Source organism: Rattus rattus, chromosome 1, assembly GCF_011064425.1.
Source record: "Rattus rattus isolate New Zealand chromosome 1, Rrattus_CSIRO_v1, whole genome shotgun sequence".
Taxonomy (NCBI): Eukaryota; Metazoa; Chordata; class Mammalia; order Rodentia; family Muridae; genus Rattus; species Rattus rattus.
In genome coordinates, this window is record NC_046154.1 from 79,626,703 (window position 1) to 79,648,527 (window position 21,825).

At 39.8% G+C, this 21,825-nt stretch overlaps 1 protein-coding gene across 1 annotated transcript in view; it reads left to right on the plus strand.

Annotated features, from left to right (window-relative positions):
- Nucleotides 1-15,262: 15,262 nt before the first annotated feature.
- Rasef (RAS and EF-hand domain containing) overlaps nt 15,263-21,825 on the plus strand; it is a 67,183-nt gene continuing 60,620 nt past the window's right edge. Inside the window, exon 1 of the mRNA XM_032902702.1 lies at nt 15,263-15,966. Within this exon, the coding sequence (XP_032758593.1) occupies nt 15,620-15,966 (347 nt within the window). The 5' untranslated portion in view covers nt 15,263-15,619. The remainder of the gene's footprint in view (nt 15,967-21,825) is intronic.

The window sequence follows — 21,825 nt, forward strand, 5'->3', positions numbered from 1 at the left end:
CTGGATACCTCCCTCCTTTGGAATCTTGTATGGTTCCTTCTCTAAGCATGAAGGCTAGTTTTCAGGGAATGCATATTTGGGTCACTTCGATCTCAGGGCCTCTAGGTACTGTTTATGAAGTGAATGGTGTGAATATGTTGTAGCTGTTAGTTTGGTGTTGAGGAGAGACTCCTAACTGTGGGAGCCAGTGTATCTTTTGTCTCCTCTTGGGGTTCCTTTCCTCCTGTTGTATTGCTTTGGCTAGCCTTGGTGTTAGGGCATTGCCTTATTGAATGTTGTTTTATTTTTCTCTCTAGGAGGCCTGCTGATTTCTGAAGAGAGATGACTGGAGAGTGGATGTTGGGGGAGAGAGGAGGTGTGTAGGGAAGCTGTGAGGGATATGATGGAGAAGTACAGTTTATGATTAATTGTTCCAAGCTCTCTCTCTCTCTCTCTCTCTCTCTCTCTCTCTCTCTCTCTCTCTCTCTCTCTCTCTCTGCTTAATGTCTAGTTTATGGGTCTCTGTATTTTTCCCATCTGCTTTGGGAAGAAGCCTGCACTGATTTATGAGTAGAAGGAGGAGGAGGAGGAGGAGGAGGAGGAGGAGGAGGAGGAGGAGGAGGAGGAGGAGGAGGGAGAAGAGGAAGATGAAGATAACATGAAGCTGGGAGAGGTGGGAGAGGAACGGAGTTAGATATAGAATTAAGGACCAACAACTGACAAATGAGACCTGATGAAAGTAAAAAACTTCTGAACAGCAAAGGACAATTGATTAATCTTTGCCATGTGTCATGTCTTAGCTACTGTTAAGAGACACCATAAATATACATCCAGATAAAAAGGTGGCTACATTAAAATTATACACACAGTATATCTGCTTAATGAACAAAATGGAGAATCATGATCACTGATTAGCAAAGTTAAGTGTAAGAACATCTCCACAAGCAATATCAAGAAAAATTAGCAATACCAAGATGTGTTTCAGATCAATCAGCAAAAATTTAATTACAAAAATTAAATTGAAATAACCAGGGCCAGAAATATTCAAAGCCATATTGTTCTCAATGTGTGCTTCATAATCTTCCTGTATTCATATCCTCTTCTGAATCTATTGAGAACTATGGTGTTGCTTCTAGGAATTTGGCATTTGTCACTGGGCTCAGACAAGGAAGTAGGTTCAGATAAGAATATCAGAAAGAGTGACCATGGAGCTTTGTTTACTACTTTGCTGAATTACTAACTTATGTGATCTCTTTGCTTTCTACTTTACTTCATTATTATCTTGTGTGATCTCCTTGTTTAATATCTTGTTTGATTATTTTGTCTTTGATTAAAGAAGTAACCATATGTTTTGGATGTGCCTAGAATGATATATAAGAAGGCCGGTGAGAAATAAAGCTGCTTCAGCCTCAGTACGGGCTGGAGTCATGTTATAATTTTGTCTAGCTATTTTTCTTTTGCAATCCTCACTCCCTCACTTGAGACTCTGTTGACTGACTGAGCTAGCTTGGTCACAGATCCATTTAGTTTGCTGGTCTGCTGCAGTTGTAGGAGTGAAGTTACACTTTTAAATGTCAGTCTGGGTCCACTGTTACCACATGCCACTTAGCTCTGAGTTTTATGTATTCTTCTAATATAATACCTCCATTCTTCTAAGGCAACAGGGCAACTGAGTTTTCCATAATTTACTGAAATCACAGAGGTGAAATGAGGTCTATGAACACTGTATTCAGTTTCTCTCTTTTTTTCTGCTTTATGATTCATTATGAAATACAAAGTTCTGACTCAAGTGAGAAGACCAATATACCCAAACCACACCCTGGCTAACATGGAAACACGATAAATGAACTCTGCTATTCCATCACAAAATGGCATCAAAAGTTTGAACATAACACTCCTCCTTCAGTTCTAATTATGAGCACCATTGAGTGCTGTGGCTGAGATGTAAAGTATTATTTAAACTGTTTGGAACATTGTAAAAATATACATCATTAACTTTCTTATATTAATGTATTATTATTGTGTATTTGTGTTGGCAGAAGTAGACAAGCCTTTAGCCATAGGACACATGTGTGTGTGGGCAGGGTGGGATAGAGAACAACTTTCAGGTCCTAATTCAGTTTTTTTTTCTTTCACTGTGGGATATCAGGATCTGATGACAGGTTTGCAGCACAAGAGCATTTACCTACTGATAACAAACAACTCCATAGTCATGATTTTATAATGCTAAGGGTTTTACTGGAGTTTGGTATTGCTAACACACTCAAAATGTTATATATTAATTACACAAACAAAAATCTTCAAAGGGGAAAGTCTCTACTATTTTATTTGAAAACTAGACTAGAAGCAAATGTTGTACAATGTATACATTTGATAATTTTCAATAAGGGGAGTCTTAGTGTCAAATTATTTCCTCATGCATTTAAGTATATGCTTTTTACTTATGTATATTTTAAATATATTTAACATATGTTTATTTAAATATTATATGTTTTAAATTTTTATTGCAAATATTTCAAATATTATCCCCTTTCCTCGTTTCCAATCCATAAACCCCCTATCCTATCCCAGCTCCCCCTTCTTCTCTGGGGATATTCCTCCATCCACCCACCCACCCACCCACCCCTTTCTACCTACCCTCCCTGAAGCCCCTACACTGGGGCTTCAAACCTTTGCAGACCAAGGGCTTATCCTCCTATTGGTGCCCAACCAGGCCATTCTATGCTAAATGTGCAGCTGGAGCCATGGGTCTGTCCGTGTGTACTATTTGGATGGCAGTTTAGTACCTGGGAACTCTGGTTTGTGGGTACTGTGGTTGTTATGTGGTTGCAAACCCCTTTAGCTCCTTCAATCCTTTCTATAACTCCTCCATTGGGGACCGCAACTCAGTTCAATGGTTGGCTGTGAGCATCCGCCTCTGTATTTGTCATGTTCTTGCAGAGCCTCTCAGGTGACAGCTATATTAGGCTCCTGTCAATGTGCACTTATTGGTATCAGCAATATTGTCTGGGTTTGGTGGCTGTATGTATATAGGTTGGATCCACTAGTGGGGCAGTCTTTCCTTCAGTCTCTGCTACAAACTTTCTGTATTTCCTCCTATGCATATTTTTGTTTCCCCTTTTAAGAAAGACTGAAGCATTTTCACTTTGGTTGTCCTTCTTCTTGAGCTTCATGTGGTCTATGGATTACATCTTGGGTAATTCGAGTTTTGAACTAATATCAACTAATCAATGAATGCATACCATGTACATTTTTTGCAGTTGAGATACCACATTCAGGATGATATTTTCTAGTTCCATTCATTTGCCTATGAATTTCATGTTGTCATTATTTTTAATAGCTGAGTAATATTCCATTGTGTAAATATATTTTTTCTATATCCATTCCTCTGTTGAGGGACATCTGGGTTCTTTCCAGATTCTAGCTATTATAAATAAGGCTGCTATGAACATAGTGAAGCACGTGTCCTTGTTATATGTTGGAGCATTTTTTTGGGTACATGTCAGGAGAGATATAACTGGGTTGTCAGGTAGTATTATGTCCAATATTTTGAAGAACCTTCAGACTGATTTCCAGAGTGGTTGTACCAGCTTGCAATCCCACCAACAATGGAGGAGTGTTCCTGTTTCTCCACATCCTTGCCAGCATCTGTTGTCACCTGAGTTTTTGATCTTAGCCATTCTGACTGTTGTGAGATGGAATCTCAGAGTTGTTTTGATTTGCATTTCCCTGATGACTAAGGATGTTGAACATTTCTTTAGTTGCTTCTCAGCCATTCGGTATTCCTCAGCTCAGAATTCTTTGTTTAGTTCTGTAGCCCATTTTAAAATAGGGTTATTTGGCTCTCTAGAGTCTAACTTCTTGAGTTCCCTGCATATTTTGGATATTAGCCCTCTATCAGATATAGGATTGGTAAAGATCCTTTCCCAGTCTGTTGGTTGCTGTTTTGTCCTAATGACAGTGTCTTTTGCTTTACAGAAGCTTTGTAGTTTTATAAAGTCCATTTGTCGATTCTTGATCTTAGACTGTAAGTCACAGGTGTTTTGTTCAGGAAATTTTCCCCAGTGCCCATGTGTTCGAGGCTCTTCCCCACTTTTTCTTCTATTAGTTTGAGTGTATCTGGTTTGATGTGGAGGCCCTTGATCCACTTGGACATAAGCTTTGTACAGGGCAATAAGAATGGATTGATTTACATTCTTCTACATGCTGACTTCCAGTTAAACCAGCATCATTTATTGAACATGCTATTTTTTCCCTCACTGAATGGTTTTAGCTCCTTTGTCAAAGATCAAGTGACCATAAGTATCTGGGTTCATTTCTGGTTCTTTAATTCGATACCACAGATCTGCCTGCCTATCTCTATACCAACACCGTACAGTTTTTATCACTATTGCTTCATAATACAGCTTGAGGTTAGGGACGGTGATTCCTCTAGAAGTTCTTTTATTGTAGAGAATAATTTTCATTTTCCTCTGTTCTTTGTTATTCCAAATGAATTTGCAAACTGCTCTTACTAGCTCTATAAAAATTAAGTTGGAATTTTGATGGGGATTGCATTGAATCAGTAGATTGCTTTCAGCAAAGTGGCCATTTTTACAGTATTAATTCTGCCAATCCATGAGCATAGGAGGTCTTTCTATTTTCTGAGATCTTGTTTAATTTCTTTCTTCAGAGACTTGAAGTTCTTTTCAGAAAGATCTTAACTTGCTTGGTTAGAGTCATACTGACGTATTTTATGTTATTTGTGACTATTATTTTTTTTTTCGGGGCTGGGGACCGAACCCAGGACCTTGCGCTTCCTAGGTAAGCGCTCCACCACTGAGCCAAATCCCCAACCCCATTTGTGACTATTATAAAGGGTGTCATTTCCCTAATTTCTTTCTCAGCCTGTTTATCCTTTGAGTAGAGGAAGACTACTGATTTGTTTGAGTTAATTTTATACCCAGTCACTTTGCTGAAGTTGTTTCTCAGGTTTAGTAGTTCTCTGGTGGAACTTTTGGGGTCATCTAAGCATACTATTATATATACAAATAGTGATATTTTTACTTCCTCCTTTCCAATTCGTATCCCTTTAGCCTTCTTTTGTTGTCTGATTGCTCTGACTAGGATTTCGAGTACAGTATTGAATAGTTAGGGAGAGAGTGGGCAGCCTTGTCTACTTCCTGATTTTAGTGGGATTGCTTCCAGTTTCTCTCCATTTAGTTTGATGTTGGCTACTGGTTTGCTGTATATTGCTTTTACTATGTTTAAGTATGGGCCTCGAATTGCTGATTTTGCCAAGACTTTTAAAATTAAGGGCTGTTGAATTTTGTCAAATGTTTTCTCAGCATATAATGAGATGATCATGTGATTTTTTTTGAGTTTTTTCATAGTAGATTATGTTGATGGATTTCCATTTATTGAGTGATCTCTGCATCCCTGGGATGATGCCTACTTGATCATGATGGATGATCATTTTGATGTGTTCTTGGATTCTGTTTGCAAGAATTTTTTGATTATTTTTGTGTTGATATGCACACAGGAAATTGTTCTGAAGTTCTATTTCCTTGTTGGGTCTTTGTGTGGCTTAGATATAATTGTAATTATGGCTTCATAGAAGGAATTGGGTAATGTTCTTTCTGTTTCTACTTTGTGGAATAATTTGAAGAGTATTGGTGTTAGCTCTTCTGTGAAGTTCTGATAGAATTCTGCACTAAACCCATCTGGACCTTGAACTTTTTTGGTTGGGACACTTTTAATTAATGCTTCTCTTTCTTTAGTATGGGACTGTTTAGATTTTTCATCTGAATTTGATTAAACTTTGGTACCTGGTATCTGTCTAGAAAATTGTCCATTTCCTCCCGATTTTCCAGTTTTGTTGTGTATAGGTTTTTGTAGTAGTATCTGATGATTTTTTTTAATTTCCTCAGATTCTGTTGTTATGTCTCCCTTTTCATTTCTGATTTTGTTAATTTGGATATTCTTTCTGTGCCCACTGGTTAGTCTGGCTAAGGGTTTCTCTATGTTGTTGCTTTTCTCAAAGAACTAGCTCCTGGTTTTGTTGCTTCTTTGTATAGTTCTGTTTCTACTTGGTTGATTTCAGTCTTGAGTTTGATTATTTCCTGCTATCTACTCCTCTTGGGTGTATTTGCTTCTTTTCGTTCTAGAGCTTTTAGGTGTGCTGTCAAGCTGCTAGTGTATGCCCTCTCCAGAAGCATTTTGGAGGCACTCAGAGATGTGAGTTTTCCTCTTAGGACTACTTTCTTTGTGCCCCATAATTTTAGGTATGTTATCTTCGTTTTCATTAAATTATAGTCTTTATCCTTTATTTCTTCCTTTACAAAGTTGTCATTGAGTAGAGTGTGGTTCAACTTTTATGTGTATGTGAGCTTTCTGTTGTTTTTGTTGTTATTGAAGACTAGCCTTAGTCCATGATTATGTGATTACTATTTGATTACTTCAATCTTTGCATTTTGTATTTTCTTTGATGTTGTGTCAATGTTTTCTATGCTATCTTTTGCCCCTGAGATTTTCTCTTCTATTTCTTATATTCTGTTGATAATACTTGTGTCTATGACTTTTCATCTCTTTCCCAGGTTTTCTATCTCCAGGATTGTTTCTCTTTGTGATTTCTTTATTGCTTCTGTTTCCATTTTTAGATCCTGGATTTTTTTTCAATTTCTTCATATCTTTGGTTATGTTTTCCTCTCATTCTTTAAGGGATTTTTGTTTTTCCTCTTTAAGGGCTTCTACCTGTTTACCTATCTTGTCCTTTATTTCTTTATGAGAGTTTTTTTGTCCTTCTTAAAGTCCTGTAACATCATCATGAGTTGTGATTTTTAAACCAAAATATTGCTTTTTCCCTGTTTTGGGGTATCCAGGTTTTGCTGTGGTGGGAGAACTGGGTTCTGATGATGCCAAGTGGCCTTCCATTTATCTGGTTGTCTCTGGTGTTAGCTGGTCTTGCTGTCTCTGACAATGGCTTTAGCCTTCAACAAGTCTTTGTGTCAGCACTCCTGGAGACTTGCTTTCTCCCAGTGGGTTCTGGGCACAGTGACCTGTGTCACAGGATCAGTTCAGAGCACAGAGGGAAGCTAGAGGTTTCCTGTTCCAGAGTGCTCCTTTTTTCCTGTGTCCAGAAGGCTCCAGACAGGTTCCTGTTGGTCCAGGAATGTGAACAGAAGTGCTGGTCTCACTTGTCCTCTCAGGAATGTGTGCACGTCTGAGAATCTAGCTCTTTCTTTACAGGATCTGGGTACAGAGAGCTATGTTTCAGGGTCAGCTCCAGATGCAGGCAGAAACAGGAAGGATCCTATCCCAAACTGCTCCTTGGGTCCTGTATTCCGAGGGCTCTGACCAGGTCTCTGGGTGCAGAAGTAGTGGTCTTACCTGTGCTCCCAGATGTGGCAGAACTCCTGGAGACTGGCTTTCTCCTGGAGGGATCTGAGTACAGAAAGCTGTGGCACGGCATCAGCTCTGGGAGCAGGACTATATTATATATTTTAAATATATAATTTCATATTATATATTTAATATATTATACATTTACATGTTATTATATACATATATTTAATACATATAAAATAAAAAATTTATTTGAAATATATATATAAATATACAGACTCCATATATATATGTATGCATATGTATTTTATAATGCATTCTTTTTTGTATACCTTCAACGTTTTTCATTTCATTTCCTGGAAATGGAAATTCATGAGCCTATATTCTTGAGAAGTAAGGTTCATGCAGTGATAGATCTATTTCTGAGCATACCTAGACTTACTGGATAGTCCCTCAGTGGCGTGGCATTTGTGGGATATTCAGTTCCACCTTAATTGGCCTATTGGAGCTTTTTAAAGCTGAGTAAGTGCAAAATTAAGTCATTGTGTGAGGAAAGCTCTAATGCCTGATGGAAACTCTACACTGTGGATTACAATCCATTTCCATTAAACCCTTTTCCCACTTCTCAGGTAAAGAGCAGGTTGCCAGACTGGCGTTTGTTACTGTTATGGGAAAGCAGGCTAATCTACAACAATGAGTCATTTATTTTAAGTCCCTACTTTTTATTAACCTGTAGCTTTACAAAACATATTTTAAGAACATTTTTTTCCTGTGGGAATTTATTTAAATTAAGACCATATCCTAACTAGGAGATATTAATAGTGTTATATCATTCCTGGAAGGATTCAGTAGAACTGTTTCCCAAATTTGTGTTTGCAGCATTTCAGATCACAAAACTCTTCCTCCCCAAGGAAATCTTTAAGAATCTTGTTCTATGTTTATATCTGATTTCCATACTTCTCAAACAGCCAGGGAGCAGGCTGTTCCTAGAAACCACAGTGGTGACTCTGGCTGTCAAAGGCTCCTGTGTTATCTCCAATTCCTGGCTCACTCCTTTCTTTTGTATTATAGTAAAAGAAGAACTTCTGTGTCTTTCTTGGCTTTCCCCATAGAGCAAGGCTGGTGATGTCCCAAAGGTTCCTGCAGCCTGTTACATGATATGAGAAGAGGTTGTTAAGCCTTGAATTTGTAAGTGACAGATTGCAATGAAACTGTGGGAACCAGATTCTATTTCACTGACACTGATAAATATTGTCATTAGATGAAAGAGAGAAAAAGCCAGATTTATGCCAATATTCATTCTCTTAACAAAGAGCTATTAATTTACTTATATGATAAATATGGTTAAAAGGAGAAAGATTTGCATTTATACAATAGCACTAGGTTGCTGAGGACTGGGACTGCCCATCCAGAGAATTCCCCTGCTCATTAATTAAAACACAATGGAATATGTTTTGAGTTAAGGTGCCTTTTAAATCTTTGTTCTATTTCTATCTTCACCAGGTACTTCTATGATGGTTAATCTGAGCATTACAGAGTGTCCACAGCATATCTAGTCTATCTATTAGATTCTGATATCATTTTCCTTTTCTTGAATTAAGACAAATGTCAAAAACGGTTTCCAGGTAGTGCAAAATTGACAGGAGGATCAACACTGCCACATGACTAGGGACCATTAGCTGCTGAATAACAGAATAACAAGTGCTTGAAAATGACTACTCAGCTATGGCAGTGAAATGATCTGAAAGTCAGCCTGACAAGATATATTAGTGCTTGTCACAGTGTCCTTGATGTGATCTGTTGTTTGGTAATGCTATACAGAGAAGCAAATACCTCAGCATCTATGACTTTATGTGGTGCCCTTTCACATTGACTTAGGTGTTCTTACATGACTTGTTCTGGTTTGTGGGACAGCACCAACAATGATCTTTAAAACATAGGCTGACCTTTAAAGTACACCAGTGTATGGGACCTACCATCTTGGAATGCTGTCAGAATGTGAAATAGCCAGTGCCAGTCTTCTGAAAGCACAGCACCTGAAATGACTCAGCACCTCTCTTCATGTTATAGGAGCTTGATAAGTGACTAGAGAAAGCAACTCCTAAAACCAACCAGCCAAACCCTGCCCAAATGGGTGACAAAGTACTTATGGCACAAATAAATGGCTACTGTTTAAAATAACTGTGTATTGGCTATGTTACTAGGAAATAAACAAACAAACAAAAAAAACAAACTCATCTAGCTTGTCTGGTGTATGTTAATGTAGTGGAAATAAAATGTTTATATATGACATTTTTACTATCTGTGTTTTTTGATGTCTAGAGAAAAGGCCGGGTCAAAAAAGATGTAAGAAATACTGGGTGACAATCATGAATGAAGTTGCTTGAACAATCTTTAAGAGTACACTTCAACCTAAGCAGTACAGAAACATTAACTCATCTGTCTTCAAAACACAAACACTCACTGCTATCTAACTGCATGAGACTGAGCTTACAAAGATACAGCTTAATCAGTTTCCATGTAAGTCTGTAAAGGTATTTCCAAGCTTGTCGTTTTTTACATTGCATGGAAAAATCAATTTTTAGAATCAACGAGATAGTACATGGAATTACTGCTTATGATTAAAGTTCATTGCAATAATGATAAAGCCCACTGGTATATTAGGTTTCAGACTACACATTACTACATTCAGTTAGGGATCAGGTTGCTGAGGTGAGAACTTCTGGTAGAATGAGTATCCTAATTTACTAGGTACATTTTTGGATGGGGCTGTGTAGGTCTTAGATCCCAGAGAGTTCTGTGAGTGTGACCATGCCCATTCTACCATTCAGGAAGTTTCAGTACGACCACACTCCGTGCACCACTCAAGGAGCAAGACTCTTTCAGAAATTCAGCTTTGAGATTTAAGTTTAGTGGCATTTTCTCAGAAGGAATGTGCCAGGCAGACCCCTCTATAATTCCGGTGTTTAAAAAAAACCCAGTGATTAACAATAAAAATCTGAAATGCTGAGTATGATGTTAATATTACTGTATTGACAAGATTTAGATTCCAGAAGGGACAAGACTCTGGCCATGTCTGTGAGATATTATCTAGATTAAATTAATTGTGGTGGGAGGATTCATTTTAAACAGGCAGTGCTACCTCTCCACAGGTTGAAATACCACTTCTAGCCTGAATGAAAACGGGGGAAAAAACCAAAGCACAAACACTTGTCCTTGTTGTATGACTGCAAAGGCTGTCTGAACAGTTGCTTCACTGCTTTCTGCTGCTTTCTTACTGAGATGCTTTCTTTAACATAATGGTTTGTATCTTTTGGACTTGTAAACCATAATAAATCTTTCCTTCCTTAAAGTGATTTTGCATTCCATTGTCATAATGCTGTGTGGCAGTTTCCTCTAAAATAGAAATATTGTAATGTTCAGGGAAGGGAATCTCCTTGTGACAGAGTGAATAACTCAAACTGACTTCAGGAAATACCGGAAACGATCCAGATTCCCTAGCAACTTCCCTCCCAAGAGTAAATATGAAAGATTACTGAGTCATTTTCAGAGAGCTGAAGCTGTAAAGTCAGGTCTCTAGGAAGAGGTATAGGCAACTAAGCCACCTGGGAGGGAAACCCTCAAACCTGATGATTGCTCATAGGCTTTGCAATGTGTTTCAGGTTTCCAATTTTAGTGAGCTGCCACTAGTGCAGGAGTGTGCTTATTGAAACAAGTGTCTTTGAGGTATTTATGCTCTTGTAAGTAATGCTGCAATTTACAGATTTCCCACAGTTTGTATAAACTCCCCAAAATATAACTTTTGAGACTTAATTACATATGAATAAGTGTTTCAGTCTGCTTTCCAACTAGCTTATGTTTAAATTATCCATTTATTATCCATTATCTAAGTTCTGCCATGTGGGTGGTTACTTGGTCCTCAGTTTCATATGATGGTCTTCTTCTGTGTCTGGGGCAAATCTCCCAGACTTGAGTATTTTCCCAGAATTCATCTCTCTGTATGGGATCTTCCACCTTTCTATTTCCTGCCTGAGTTAATAGGCCAACAGCATTTTTTTTTTATTGACAAAGGACACTTCCATACAGGATAAGGATTTTCTCTGCATAACCATTCACCCATATTCCTATAAATAACTACAATAAAACTCTGTGGCTCACTAAATTGAACTTTGGTGGTATCCATACTTTGGTCTGTCATAGGCTCCCTATCTGGGGTGAGTAAACAAGTATATTGCATCTCTCCAGGAAAAGTCTTGTGTCCATAACAGGGGGAAATGCCAAGTAACTAATACAGAAAATTGGTACTGTTACTATGATAAAACTGACCAATGGAAATAGCTTTTGAGTTGAATGTGGAAGAATTTGGAACTGGACTAAAAAGTCCTTGAATACTCTGCATAGAGATCCATGGAGATTCTAGTGAATTCAGCATGAGGGAAAGGCCTCACCTAAGAATGGACCATTTGAAAAGAAGTCTAAACTGAAACTAAAATCTAAAAGACTCCCTGTTCAGAACAGCCACTAAGGAAGTATTTTTCGTTGGCACACAGAAGTCAATATAACCATGGCCTAGAGAGCCAGGCTTTATCCAGAGCTAGTCCTATAACTTAGTAGTGTCATCCACATTATGCTGATTCTACTGGCATGAATGATGTAGAATTGAAGGGGTCTGGAGTCTGAGACAAGGCACTGTATGGTAGGGTTAGCATGACTGTAAGGAGGCTCTTGAAGACCATGTATGAAGCTTCAAAGGTGAAGCCTAAATTGCAGTGAATTTTGTAGATGTAGGAGATGCCAAAGTTCATGGAATTTTCACTGAAGAAATCTCTAGAAATTACTTGCTCCTCTTTGGAGCATAGATGATTCCACTATAAACCTAGAGCTACAGGAGTAGAAAACAAAACAAAACAAAACAAAACAAAACAAAAGCTTTCTTAGAAAGCTAAGAAAGTAAGAAACCTTACTGAGTTTTAATTTTGCTTTGGTCAATCACTTTTTGAGATGACCCCTGTGAAGGGACTCTGGCCAGGGTGGCTCTTTCAAGCCTTGCCCTTCTCCCCCATTCCCTCTGCCTTTCAAAACTTACCAGAATATGTTCCTAAAGCTCGATACCAAGGTCTATTCTTCTTCTTTGGCTACTTCTTCCTCCTGAGGCTAATTACCAAGGTCCAGCTAACCAAAGTTTGAAGTCCAGCAATCAGAAACTCCATTTAGTTCACCTAATTAACATAGCCAATCAAAATATCCCATTGCATCCCAGCCCATTCTAACACAGCCTTCCCTTTACTCTCTTCTTAAAAATTACGCAGTAAGGACAGTTGCTGCTGTTTTTCTGCCCAAGTCAGAAAGTAAGACATTTTTAATTTTCTTTTCCCCTTAAGAAAGGATCTGTCTGGGGAAAGAGGTATTTGGGTAAGGTTTGTGCCTAATCTAGGGTCTGAAGGGGAGCTCCTGCTGAATGGGGTGAGTGTAGATGTGAGGAGTCTCTTAACACCCCGTCTTCCCTTTTAGAATGTGACTGTTCCCTCTGTGCCATTGTATATGAGGATTGTGCAACTTTTTCTTAACTATCAGCTCATAGTAAGGAGATTGTTTTGAGTTTCAGAAGATACTCTGATGTTGGACTTTTAAGTATTATTCTTTAGAATTGTAAAAGACTAGGGGGACTTTTGAAGTTGGACTGAATTTATCTTGCATTGTGAGATGGCCATAAGCCTATGGGGACAAATTGTGAAAGGTTATGGCTTAAATTGCTGTGCTTGGATGTCAAGGTGACCAGGGGTAGATCGGTGATGCTTAATGGTTGCCAAGTTGACATTATATAGAATTAGTGACATTATATACAATTATTCCCAGAATAAGCTTCTGGGGATGTCAGTGAAGGAGTTTTCTAGATTAGATTAATTGAGGAGGTAAGATGCACCTAAAATGTAGGCTACACCATTTTATAGGCAGAGTTCGGGACTGAATGAAAAGAGAATAAGCTAAGGCAGAAACATTCATCGTAGTCTGCTTCTTACCTGTGGATGCCATAAGACAGGTTTTATTGCCCGTTTCCACTGCCATGGCTTCTTTGTCACCAAGGAATGCATACCTGGAAACCCTAAGCCAATAAACCCTCCTTTTCTTAAATAGCTTTGGTAAGGCATTTTGTCACAGTAACGAATAACCAATGTACAGTGTTACAATGAAAAGAAATGGCAATACATAAAATAAAGCCCTAAAGGTAGAGGAACTGAATAACAAGGCTACCATAAAAGCAATCCAAATGTATTTCAGAGTCCAGGAACTTGACACAAAGAAGTCTTTAAATGAGCCTCAGACAAACTGAGGATTTCCTGGAAATGGAAACACAAGGGGAGTTTTATTTTGTTGTAACTATTATTATTGTCATTATTTTATGTGATTAGGTCTTGCTCTATAGCCAAAACTGTCTTTGAACTCATGGCAATCCTCTTGCCTCAACATTCCTGGTGTTTGAGCAACTCTGCTTATCTGGGCAAGAATTTAAGTAGAACCATTTTTAAAGACACTATGCATAAAGGAGTTATTGTCAAGGAAACAATTAGCATTGTCAAAATAAATGTTTAAGACCAGAGGAATATGTATGTAATATCCTAAATCTTGTTTAGAGAATGTGGTCTTAATCCTGTGACCTATAACAGCAATCTGCCTGCAAGATATTCTGACTCAGTCATGGCCGAAATGTTAAGGAGTGACCTTCTGATTGGATTTAAGGACCACTCCATGAGACAGAACTCATACCTGAAACTGCTAAAGTGGTCAAGAACCTACAAGTAGACAGGTCATGGACCTAGGGGAAATTCCACTACTATTATTCTGCTAAAGAAGATAGCAATAAAATTACTCACCCATAGATCAGTGCCTTGCTCAGCCCTCATCAGAGATGCTTCCTGCCGTAGATGGTAATAACACAAAGACCCACAACTGAACAATGCACAGTCAGTACATTCTGTGGAGCATTCTGCCCTACATTAGACACCCTTATCACACCCCTCTCCTTGAGGTTCAGAGATCTGTGTGTAGCCAGAGATTGACTGCAAGGCAATAGTGTCTTCACACACAACAGGAGTGGTATCCTCTATGAAGTAATAGGACTGTGGCAACACAAAATATCTGCACACGTTCAAGCCAGAAAAATAAAAATCCCAGTGTGAAAAGGGGAAGTGGATGCCAATTCCTACCACTAAGAAACTATATGCAATTGTTAGGTGATGGCAGATGCAAAATCAGTTTTCTCCAAAGGAATATTCCTGCACCTATCAACTACACTCCAGTCTAAGCCGCAGGCCTTTCATATTTCAGAAAGCCTCCCTCTCCCTTTTGTTTGGATATTTTGTTTTATTTTGTTGAGACAAAGAGGGAGAAAGAGAGAGAGAGAGCGGAGAGAGGGAAGAGGGGAGAGAGGAAAGAGAGAAGAGGAGAGGAGGGAGGGAAGGAGGGAGGGAGGGAGGAGGGAGGGAGAGAGAGACAGAGAGAGAGAGAGAGAGAGAGAGAGAGAGAGAGAGAGAGAGAGAGAGAGAGAGAGAGAACAAAGTTGGGGAAGGAAGGGGGATGACTAGGGGAGAGGTTAGGACAGGCGAAAACGATTAAAATTGTTTTTTTTTCAATACAAAAATGAAAAAGAATGCTTTCTCTAAGTGATTTTGGTATTATTTTTTTCCAAAGGCCAAGAAATCATGGAGTGACAAAGTGTTTTTCTATTTAGGGATATCAGAGATCAACATGATAATAAACATGAAATTAGAGAATAAGGTCTTCAGGTACATTTTTCTTTGATTTATTTTAAAAAGAATCATACATCGACAGGCTTTCCACGTGTCTGGAATTAAGAGAGAATACATGACCAAAAACTTTAGCCAATTTGAACTCTTATCCCTACCCAATTTCCCTCTTTGGTGGGTGTGTTTGCACTCCATGCTCAGGCAGGCAGGATTAGTATCTAGGGTGCAGAGGAGAACTCGAGTAAGACACCTCTATGATCTGTGCAGGGTGCCTCCGGTAAGTGCCCCAAAGCTTAGCAAAGAGATGGTCCAGCTGTTGCAGAAGAAAGCCTGGGTGAGAGCCAGGCTGTGTGTCTTTGCTCCTGGGTAGGGTGGAGCCTACTCGCAGGGAGGTGGCCCGTTGCACTAGGTGGCTCGAGGCAGCAGTTGGCGGCAGCAGCAGTTGGAGGCAAGAGCCTCGCTCTCCTGCGCCCCGCCTCACCCGGACATCCCGTGGCAGGTGGCGGAACCGGCCGGACCTGCTCCACGGGCCGAGCCTCGGAGCTCGGAGCCCGGCGGTGGCCAGCGGCGCCATGGAGGCGGACGCGGACCCCGAGGAACTTGCGCGGCTGCGCTCCGTCTTCACAACCTATGACACGAACTGCTCCGGGCGCCTAGAACGTGCGGAGTTCCGCACGCTGTGCGCGGAGCTGCACGTGGCCGAGGCCGAGGCCGAAGCAGAGGCAGTGTTCCTGGGGCTCGACACCGACCGCGATGGCGCCATCACCTTCCCGGAGTTCGCGCGGGGCTTCCGCGGAGCGCTCGGCCAGGACAGCGCAGAGGCCCAAGGCGTCTGGGACGCGGTAGAGCCGGAGAGCCCCGGCCCCGCCTGGCGGGACTTCCACACGCGCCTCGGAGACGAGGCCCAGCTCATTCCCAGGTGCGTGGTCGGGCGAGCGCGGGAGGCGTGCGCTTCGCAACCGTGACACCCAATCTGTGAGTTGCTTTTTCTGTTCAACAACTGGCGGTGACTTCTCCGAAAAGGGAAAGGAGAGATCTGGAGTTGCTGATACTTTAGGAGTTTGCTGCAGGGCTGTGGTAGTTGACACCTGTAGCCTTTGGCGCAGCAGAAGCTGGCACACTCTGGGTGGCTCACAATGACCTCACCGGTCACCTTTTCTGCTCTCTCACTGCCGCACTAAGAAGATAGCCTAAGTAGGTTGCCAGTTTGGCGTTCTATATAATAATAGTTGTACATTTGTTGTTTGTTAAGGCCGAAAAGGAAGCTGCAGCATTACTGGATTCACATACTCATTGATGTGCACTACGTCGCTCCTTTTAAAGATACTTTGGGAAGTGGATTTGTCTGTTTACGACTGAATGAGAAAGAACACTAGAAATTTAAAATCACAAGTTGCAATTGATTTTCTTTGTTAATTAAAAACAGAAATTTGATCCCAGGTCTTCTAATCTGAAAAATAATTTGTATTCAGTAGATGAAATGACACAATCACAACATGACCTTACAGATAAGAGAAAAATAACTTATTACCAAATTACTAACTTTATTCCCAACAAGGGATGGAGTACAAAGGGCGATTTTAGGGTGAGAATTTCACTCTCATTTTCACTCCATTTCTGCTTTTCACTGGAAGTTTTTCTGCTTTGTGTTTGGAATTTGGCTGTGATTTTATTGAGCTCTGTCTGTTGTTATTAAGACCTGAAAGGTGTCGTTTTAAGTGGGAGTTTGTATGTCTGAGACTTAGGTTCTCAAAGAAAGGAAAGGATCCTGGGAGGCGTAAGGCTCCCTTAGATAGCTTTACAGCACAGGCTTCATCATCCTAGTTTCTCCCTCAGGTAAGGGAATTTTGTGCAAGGAGGTTGCATGACTCATTATATTGAAAAACTGGGTGTGAGGACTAATCCCTTGCATACACGTGGGGGAAAAACAAACAAACCCCACAGTACCTCAGCCAGAGAAGTAGAAACATTTAAACACTGTTGCTGTAGGCTGTGCTTTTTCTTCCAGACATCTTTCCGGCACATCTAGTCACTATTGTTTCTTTAATTAACCATTTAGAAAACGAAGTAGGGAGAGATTCCATGTATGAGTTTGAGTATGACCATTCCCTTTTTTTTCCTTATCAGATTTCAGCGGCAGATGTTTGACACTTAACCTCTCAAGAGTATATTGACTTTTCTAGAATCAGTTGACAAACCAGGACTTAGCATACCTAGTGGATGATTATCTTTCCAAATGCTGTCAGAGGTTACTAAACTGTCGGTGTCACCTGATAGACCTGTCCCAAGCCCTTCCGATGGGAGGTTAACAGATACAATGTTTGCCTTCTTGTGTTGGTCTAGAGAAAAAGAACCAAGCTGAGTTGAGCCGCCTGATTGTTGCCATGGCAGCAATAAACTGTTTTGGTAAGTTGGGTTACTGGCACTCTACTTCCTCAAAGGGTTGTTCACTTTTTCATTCTTCCATCTAAACTTGATTTTTTTTTTAAAAAAAAGTCACAACAAGATGAAAAGCCCACAACTTTTGTTATCGATGCTCTGCTGCATTATTTTAGGCAAATTCATTCTGTGGACTCCTTTGAATGCACCACAGATGCCAAACACTATTTTCAGCATTTTTTTTTTTTCAGGCTTCTGGAGGAAATGTCAAGGAACGATGAAGTTCATGTCTTTAATAAGCTTATAGTGTGCCCATAACGCTTCTCAGATATTTCTTTAAATAGTATTTGCAGACCAGTTGTGAATAAATTATGAATTGCAAATAAGATTTTTTTTAATGGTTTGAGAATTTTTTAAAAGAGATTTATTTTATTTTAAATGGTTTCTATCTGTCTTTGGGTATTCACACATGAGCGTGAGACTGGTGGCATTGGATCTGCATAGAGATGGAGGTATAAGTAGTTGTAAGCTGCCTGATGTGGGTGCTGGGGACCAAACTCAGTTCTTCTTGAAGAGCAGCCAGTGCTCTTAACAGCTGAGCCATTACACTAGTCCCACAGTTTTGAATTTTAATCTTCAAGGAAAATGGTACTTTTTAATTTTACTGTGATATATTGGGGTTGTTCTGATATAAAGTATTATGTGTTCTTCTACAGTAATAATGAAACCTCCAGAAAGGTTTAGCATTCTAGCTTGTTCCTAGACTGGTCTTCTGTCTTATTTGGGGGTGCACCATCCCTGTCTTTGGATGTATCCAGTTGAAAACAGAAATATACTAGATAAAAGAATGTTTCCTTCCAAGCTGAAGGAATTTGCAACCCCATAAGAACAACAGTACCATCCAACGGGAACTCCCAGGGATTAAACCACTACCCAAAGCCTATACCTGGTCTGACCCAGGGCACCAGCTGCATATGTAGCAGAGGATGGCCTTGCTGGGCACCAATGGGAGGAGAAGCCCTTGGTCCTGCCAAGATTAGATCCCCCAGTGTAGGGAATATTAGGGTGATGAGGCGGAAAGGGGTGGGTGGTTGGGTGGGGGAAGACCCTCATAGAAGAAGGGAGAGAGGGGATGGGATAGGGAGTTTATGGGAGGGGGCAGGAAAAGGGGATTACATTTGAAATGTAAATTAAAAATATCCAAGACAAAAAAAAAAAGAAAAAGAAAAGAAAAGAATGTTTCCTTCCCACAGAGGTAAAGCAAGTTAGTACTGACAGCTTCTGCATTTTAGATCATCCAAGCAAAATATGAAGTGATTTTACGTTTAAACTCCATGGTCCACAATAATTTTGAGATTAGAGAAGACATTAAATTGCACTGTTGTTGAGGTAAATATTATTGGGAGTTTCTACCCCATCTGAGATCTCAAAGAAAAGACCCAAACCTTTTTATGCATAATAAACCTAAAAGCACTCTGTGCTACTTTGCCTGCTTCCCTGTCCATAGCCCTGATATCATTTATCATGTTCTAGGCTGCATTTATCATGTCTAGGCTGCTTTTACTCCAACAGGCCAGACCTCATGACCATGTACTCATGGTCCATGCTACCCCTAGGCAACTTCTCTGTTCTCACTTCTGGTTTCTGCCTTAGACCCCAAGCTGGGAACTGAAGACCCACCTGTCTCTTCTCCCTAGCAACAGACTCTAGGCATCTTTATTAACCAATCATGGGTAACTTTTGGGGCAAAGTTTATACAACAAAAGCTAGAATATGTGAGAATCTGCTCGAATCAGATTCATACACGGCCAGGTCTTGTGATACAGAATTTATCATTTGAATATCAGCAGCATCAGACCAATCTATACCATACTGTAAAAGAATGTAAATCTTTGGGGTGTATGCCAATGCATGCTTACATTTGTTTTCTTTTAGGAAATTGAGGGACAACTTCTATAAAGAATTACAGCTTTTCTCTTAGATATTCTGGATTTAGGGGGTTATTCACACAGGTTACGCTTTCTTGTCCATGCTCCCTTTCATGTCTTTTTCTCTAAGTTGATTGATTCTTTGGCAATTTCATACCTGTATATAATTCAGTCTAGTTGCCTTATTCTCCCAATTCTACCAACTCCTCATTCTACCAAGTGTCTATCCCACTTGGACGTCTTTTTTCTTTTTTCTTTGTGATCTATTCAGTTTAAACAGGTCCACTCATGTGAGCACAGATGTGAAACTGTTTCCTTAGTTGGAGTTCCTATTGCTGTGATAAAATTCTAAAGTACCTTGGAGAGGAAAGAGTTTATTTCATGTTACACATTTCAGGTCACTGTCCGTCGCTGAGGGAAGTTGAGGAAGGAGCTCCAAGCAGTAGCCTGGAGATAGGAACTGACGCAGAAGCCATGGAGAAGTGCTGGTTATGGGTGCATTTTATTAGTTTGCTAGCCAACGTTTTATGTACCTCAGTGCCTCAGGGGTGGCACCCTCTATAGTGGGCAGGGCCCTCTCACGTAAATCACCAGTAAAGAAAATGACCTGTAGGCTTGCCTGTGGGATGGTCTAGGGAAGCATTTTTAAAATATGGTTACCTCTTCTCTTTAGCTCTATATTGTGTTAAGTTGACAAAACAACAAAACAACAACAACCACCACCACCACCACCAAACCAAACCAAACCAACCAAAGAAACAAAAACTACTACCAGTACAGCTTTCACTGGAGCATGATTAATTAACCGGTGGTTATATTACTGAGGACAATGATTTCTTATCTCCCCTTACTACCCCCACGCCTACCATAACCCCCAACTGCTCTCCTGGGTAGTGTGAGGTCCTATAAGGCCCTATACATCTATGATTATATGTCAGCTGCCTCAGTACTGTGTAAGAACTATGCAGGCAGCCACAGATGCTGTGAACGTGAACATCACAACCATAAAATGCCCACAAAGCAGGCTACCTTCTTTTTTTCCTCAATTTTAGATAACATTTTTTTCAAAAACAGTTCATGTTTCACAAAATAACTATTTTAATTTCAGAGTTCTAGTATATACAAAAGATGAGCCATAATAATGGAATATCATTAAAATATATGATTTAAGAGTAAATCAAATTCATGGTGAAAATAGATTATAAAAAGTAAAATATAAAACATACTAAATATAGATAATTCTGGTCCTTTCATTTGGTACACATTTAGTTCCTCTAAATCTAAAATAATTAAAATATCAGTAAATTATTGTTTGAGGCCAGTATCACACTATGTTCCAAAACCTTGCATTCAATTATACAGATCAATGTTGGAAAAATATTAGTAATAGTATTCAATACTAGTAATAGTAATCAATTATTATTATTCTTTTCCTTTTGCATCATATTTTACATTATAGCACACAGGGACAATATTGTCAACTTTGGGTGCTGTCATGAGGTGGACAGTTAGTCTGTTGAACCATATTAGTATCAATTATTGTTTGAAATTGCTTTGTAGGTGCAGAAAAACTCTTGGGCTCCCTTTTAAAGGTTGGAAGCTTAACTGGTCAGGGTCTTTCCCCAAGAAAAGTTTTCCATATGTCGCAGAGTAGATAGGTTGTATGCTGGAATATATTATAGCCTTTATTAAAAATTATCTTTAATCTTTTTCTTTACAGTCCAGTTATTATCCTCCCAGTCTGCCCTCTGACAATTCCTTATCCCCATTCTTTCTCCCCCATCTCCAAAAGGATGTCCCCACCCGACTGCACACCAACCTTCCAGGCCTCCCTACTTCCTGCAGCCTCAAATTTCTCGAGGTATGGCTCATCTTCTCTCACTGAGGCCAGAGCAGGTAGCCCTTTGCTGTATATATGTCAGGGGGCCTTGGACCAGCTGGTGTATGCTGCCTGGTTGGTGGCTCAGTGTCTGACAGATCGCTCAGTCTTCCTTCTTATAGTTGAACTCTTCACATTAATGTATCTTCTTTTAAGTGCTGTGTACTGAGTGTTAGAAGGGGTAATGTTAGTATCTCAGTTACTGATGAGCACTCAACACTGTTTTTCTCAGTACCTTGACCAAACATGAATCTACTGAAACAACTATTCACTGGGTAAAGATTTCTAAATCAAGGCTGGTGACAGCACTAATCTATGGATATAAAGATAAATATGGCAGAGGAAGTTTGACAATACGTGCATTCAGCAAAAATGTATTTGTAACTATGGTGATTTGTAGATTGATGTCATTTTGCAGGAAGGGAAGTATAGGATAGGACGAAGCCTGTCATTGGACAAGAAGGAAGGATGGGCAGGAGAAAAGTTTGAGAAAGGAGAGAGGGAGCCAGAGCCAGGAGAAGGAGCTGGGAGTAAATGGCAGCAGATGTTAAGATTCTTCTCTGAGCATAAATACAGGACGTTATGATTAGTT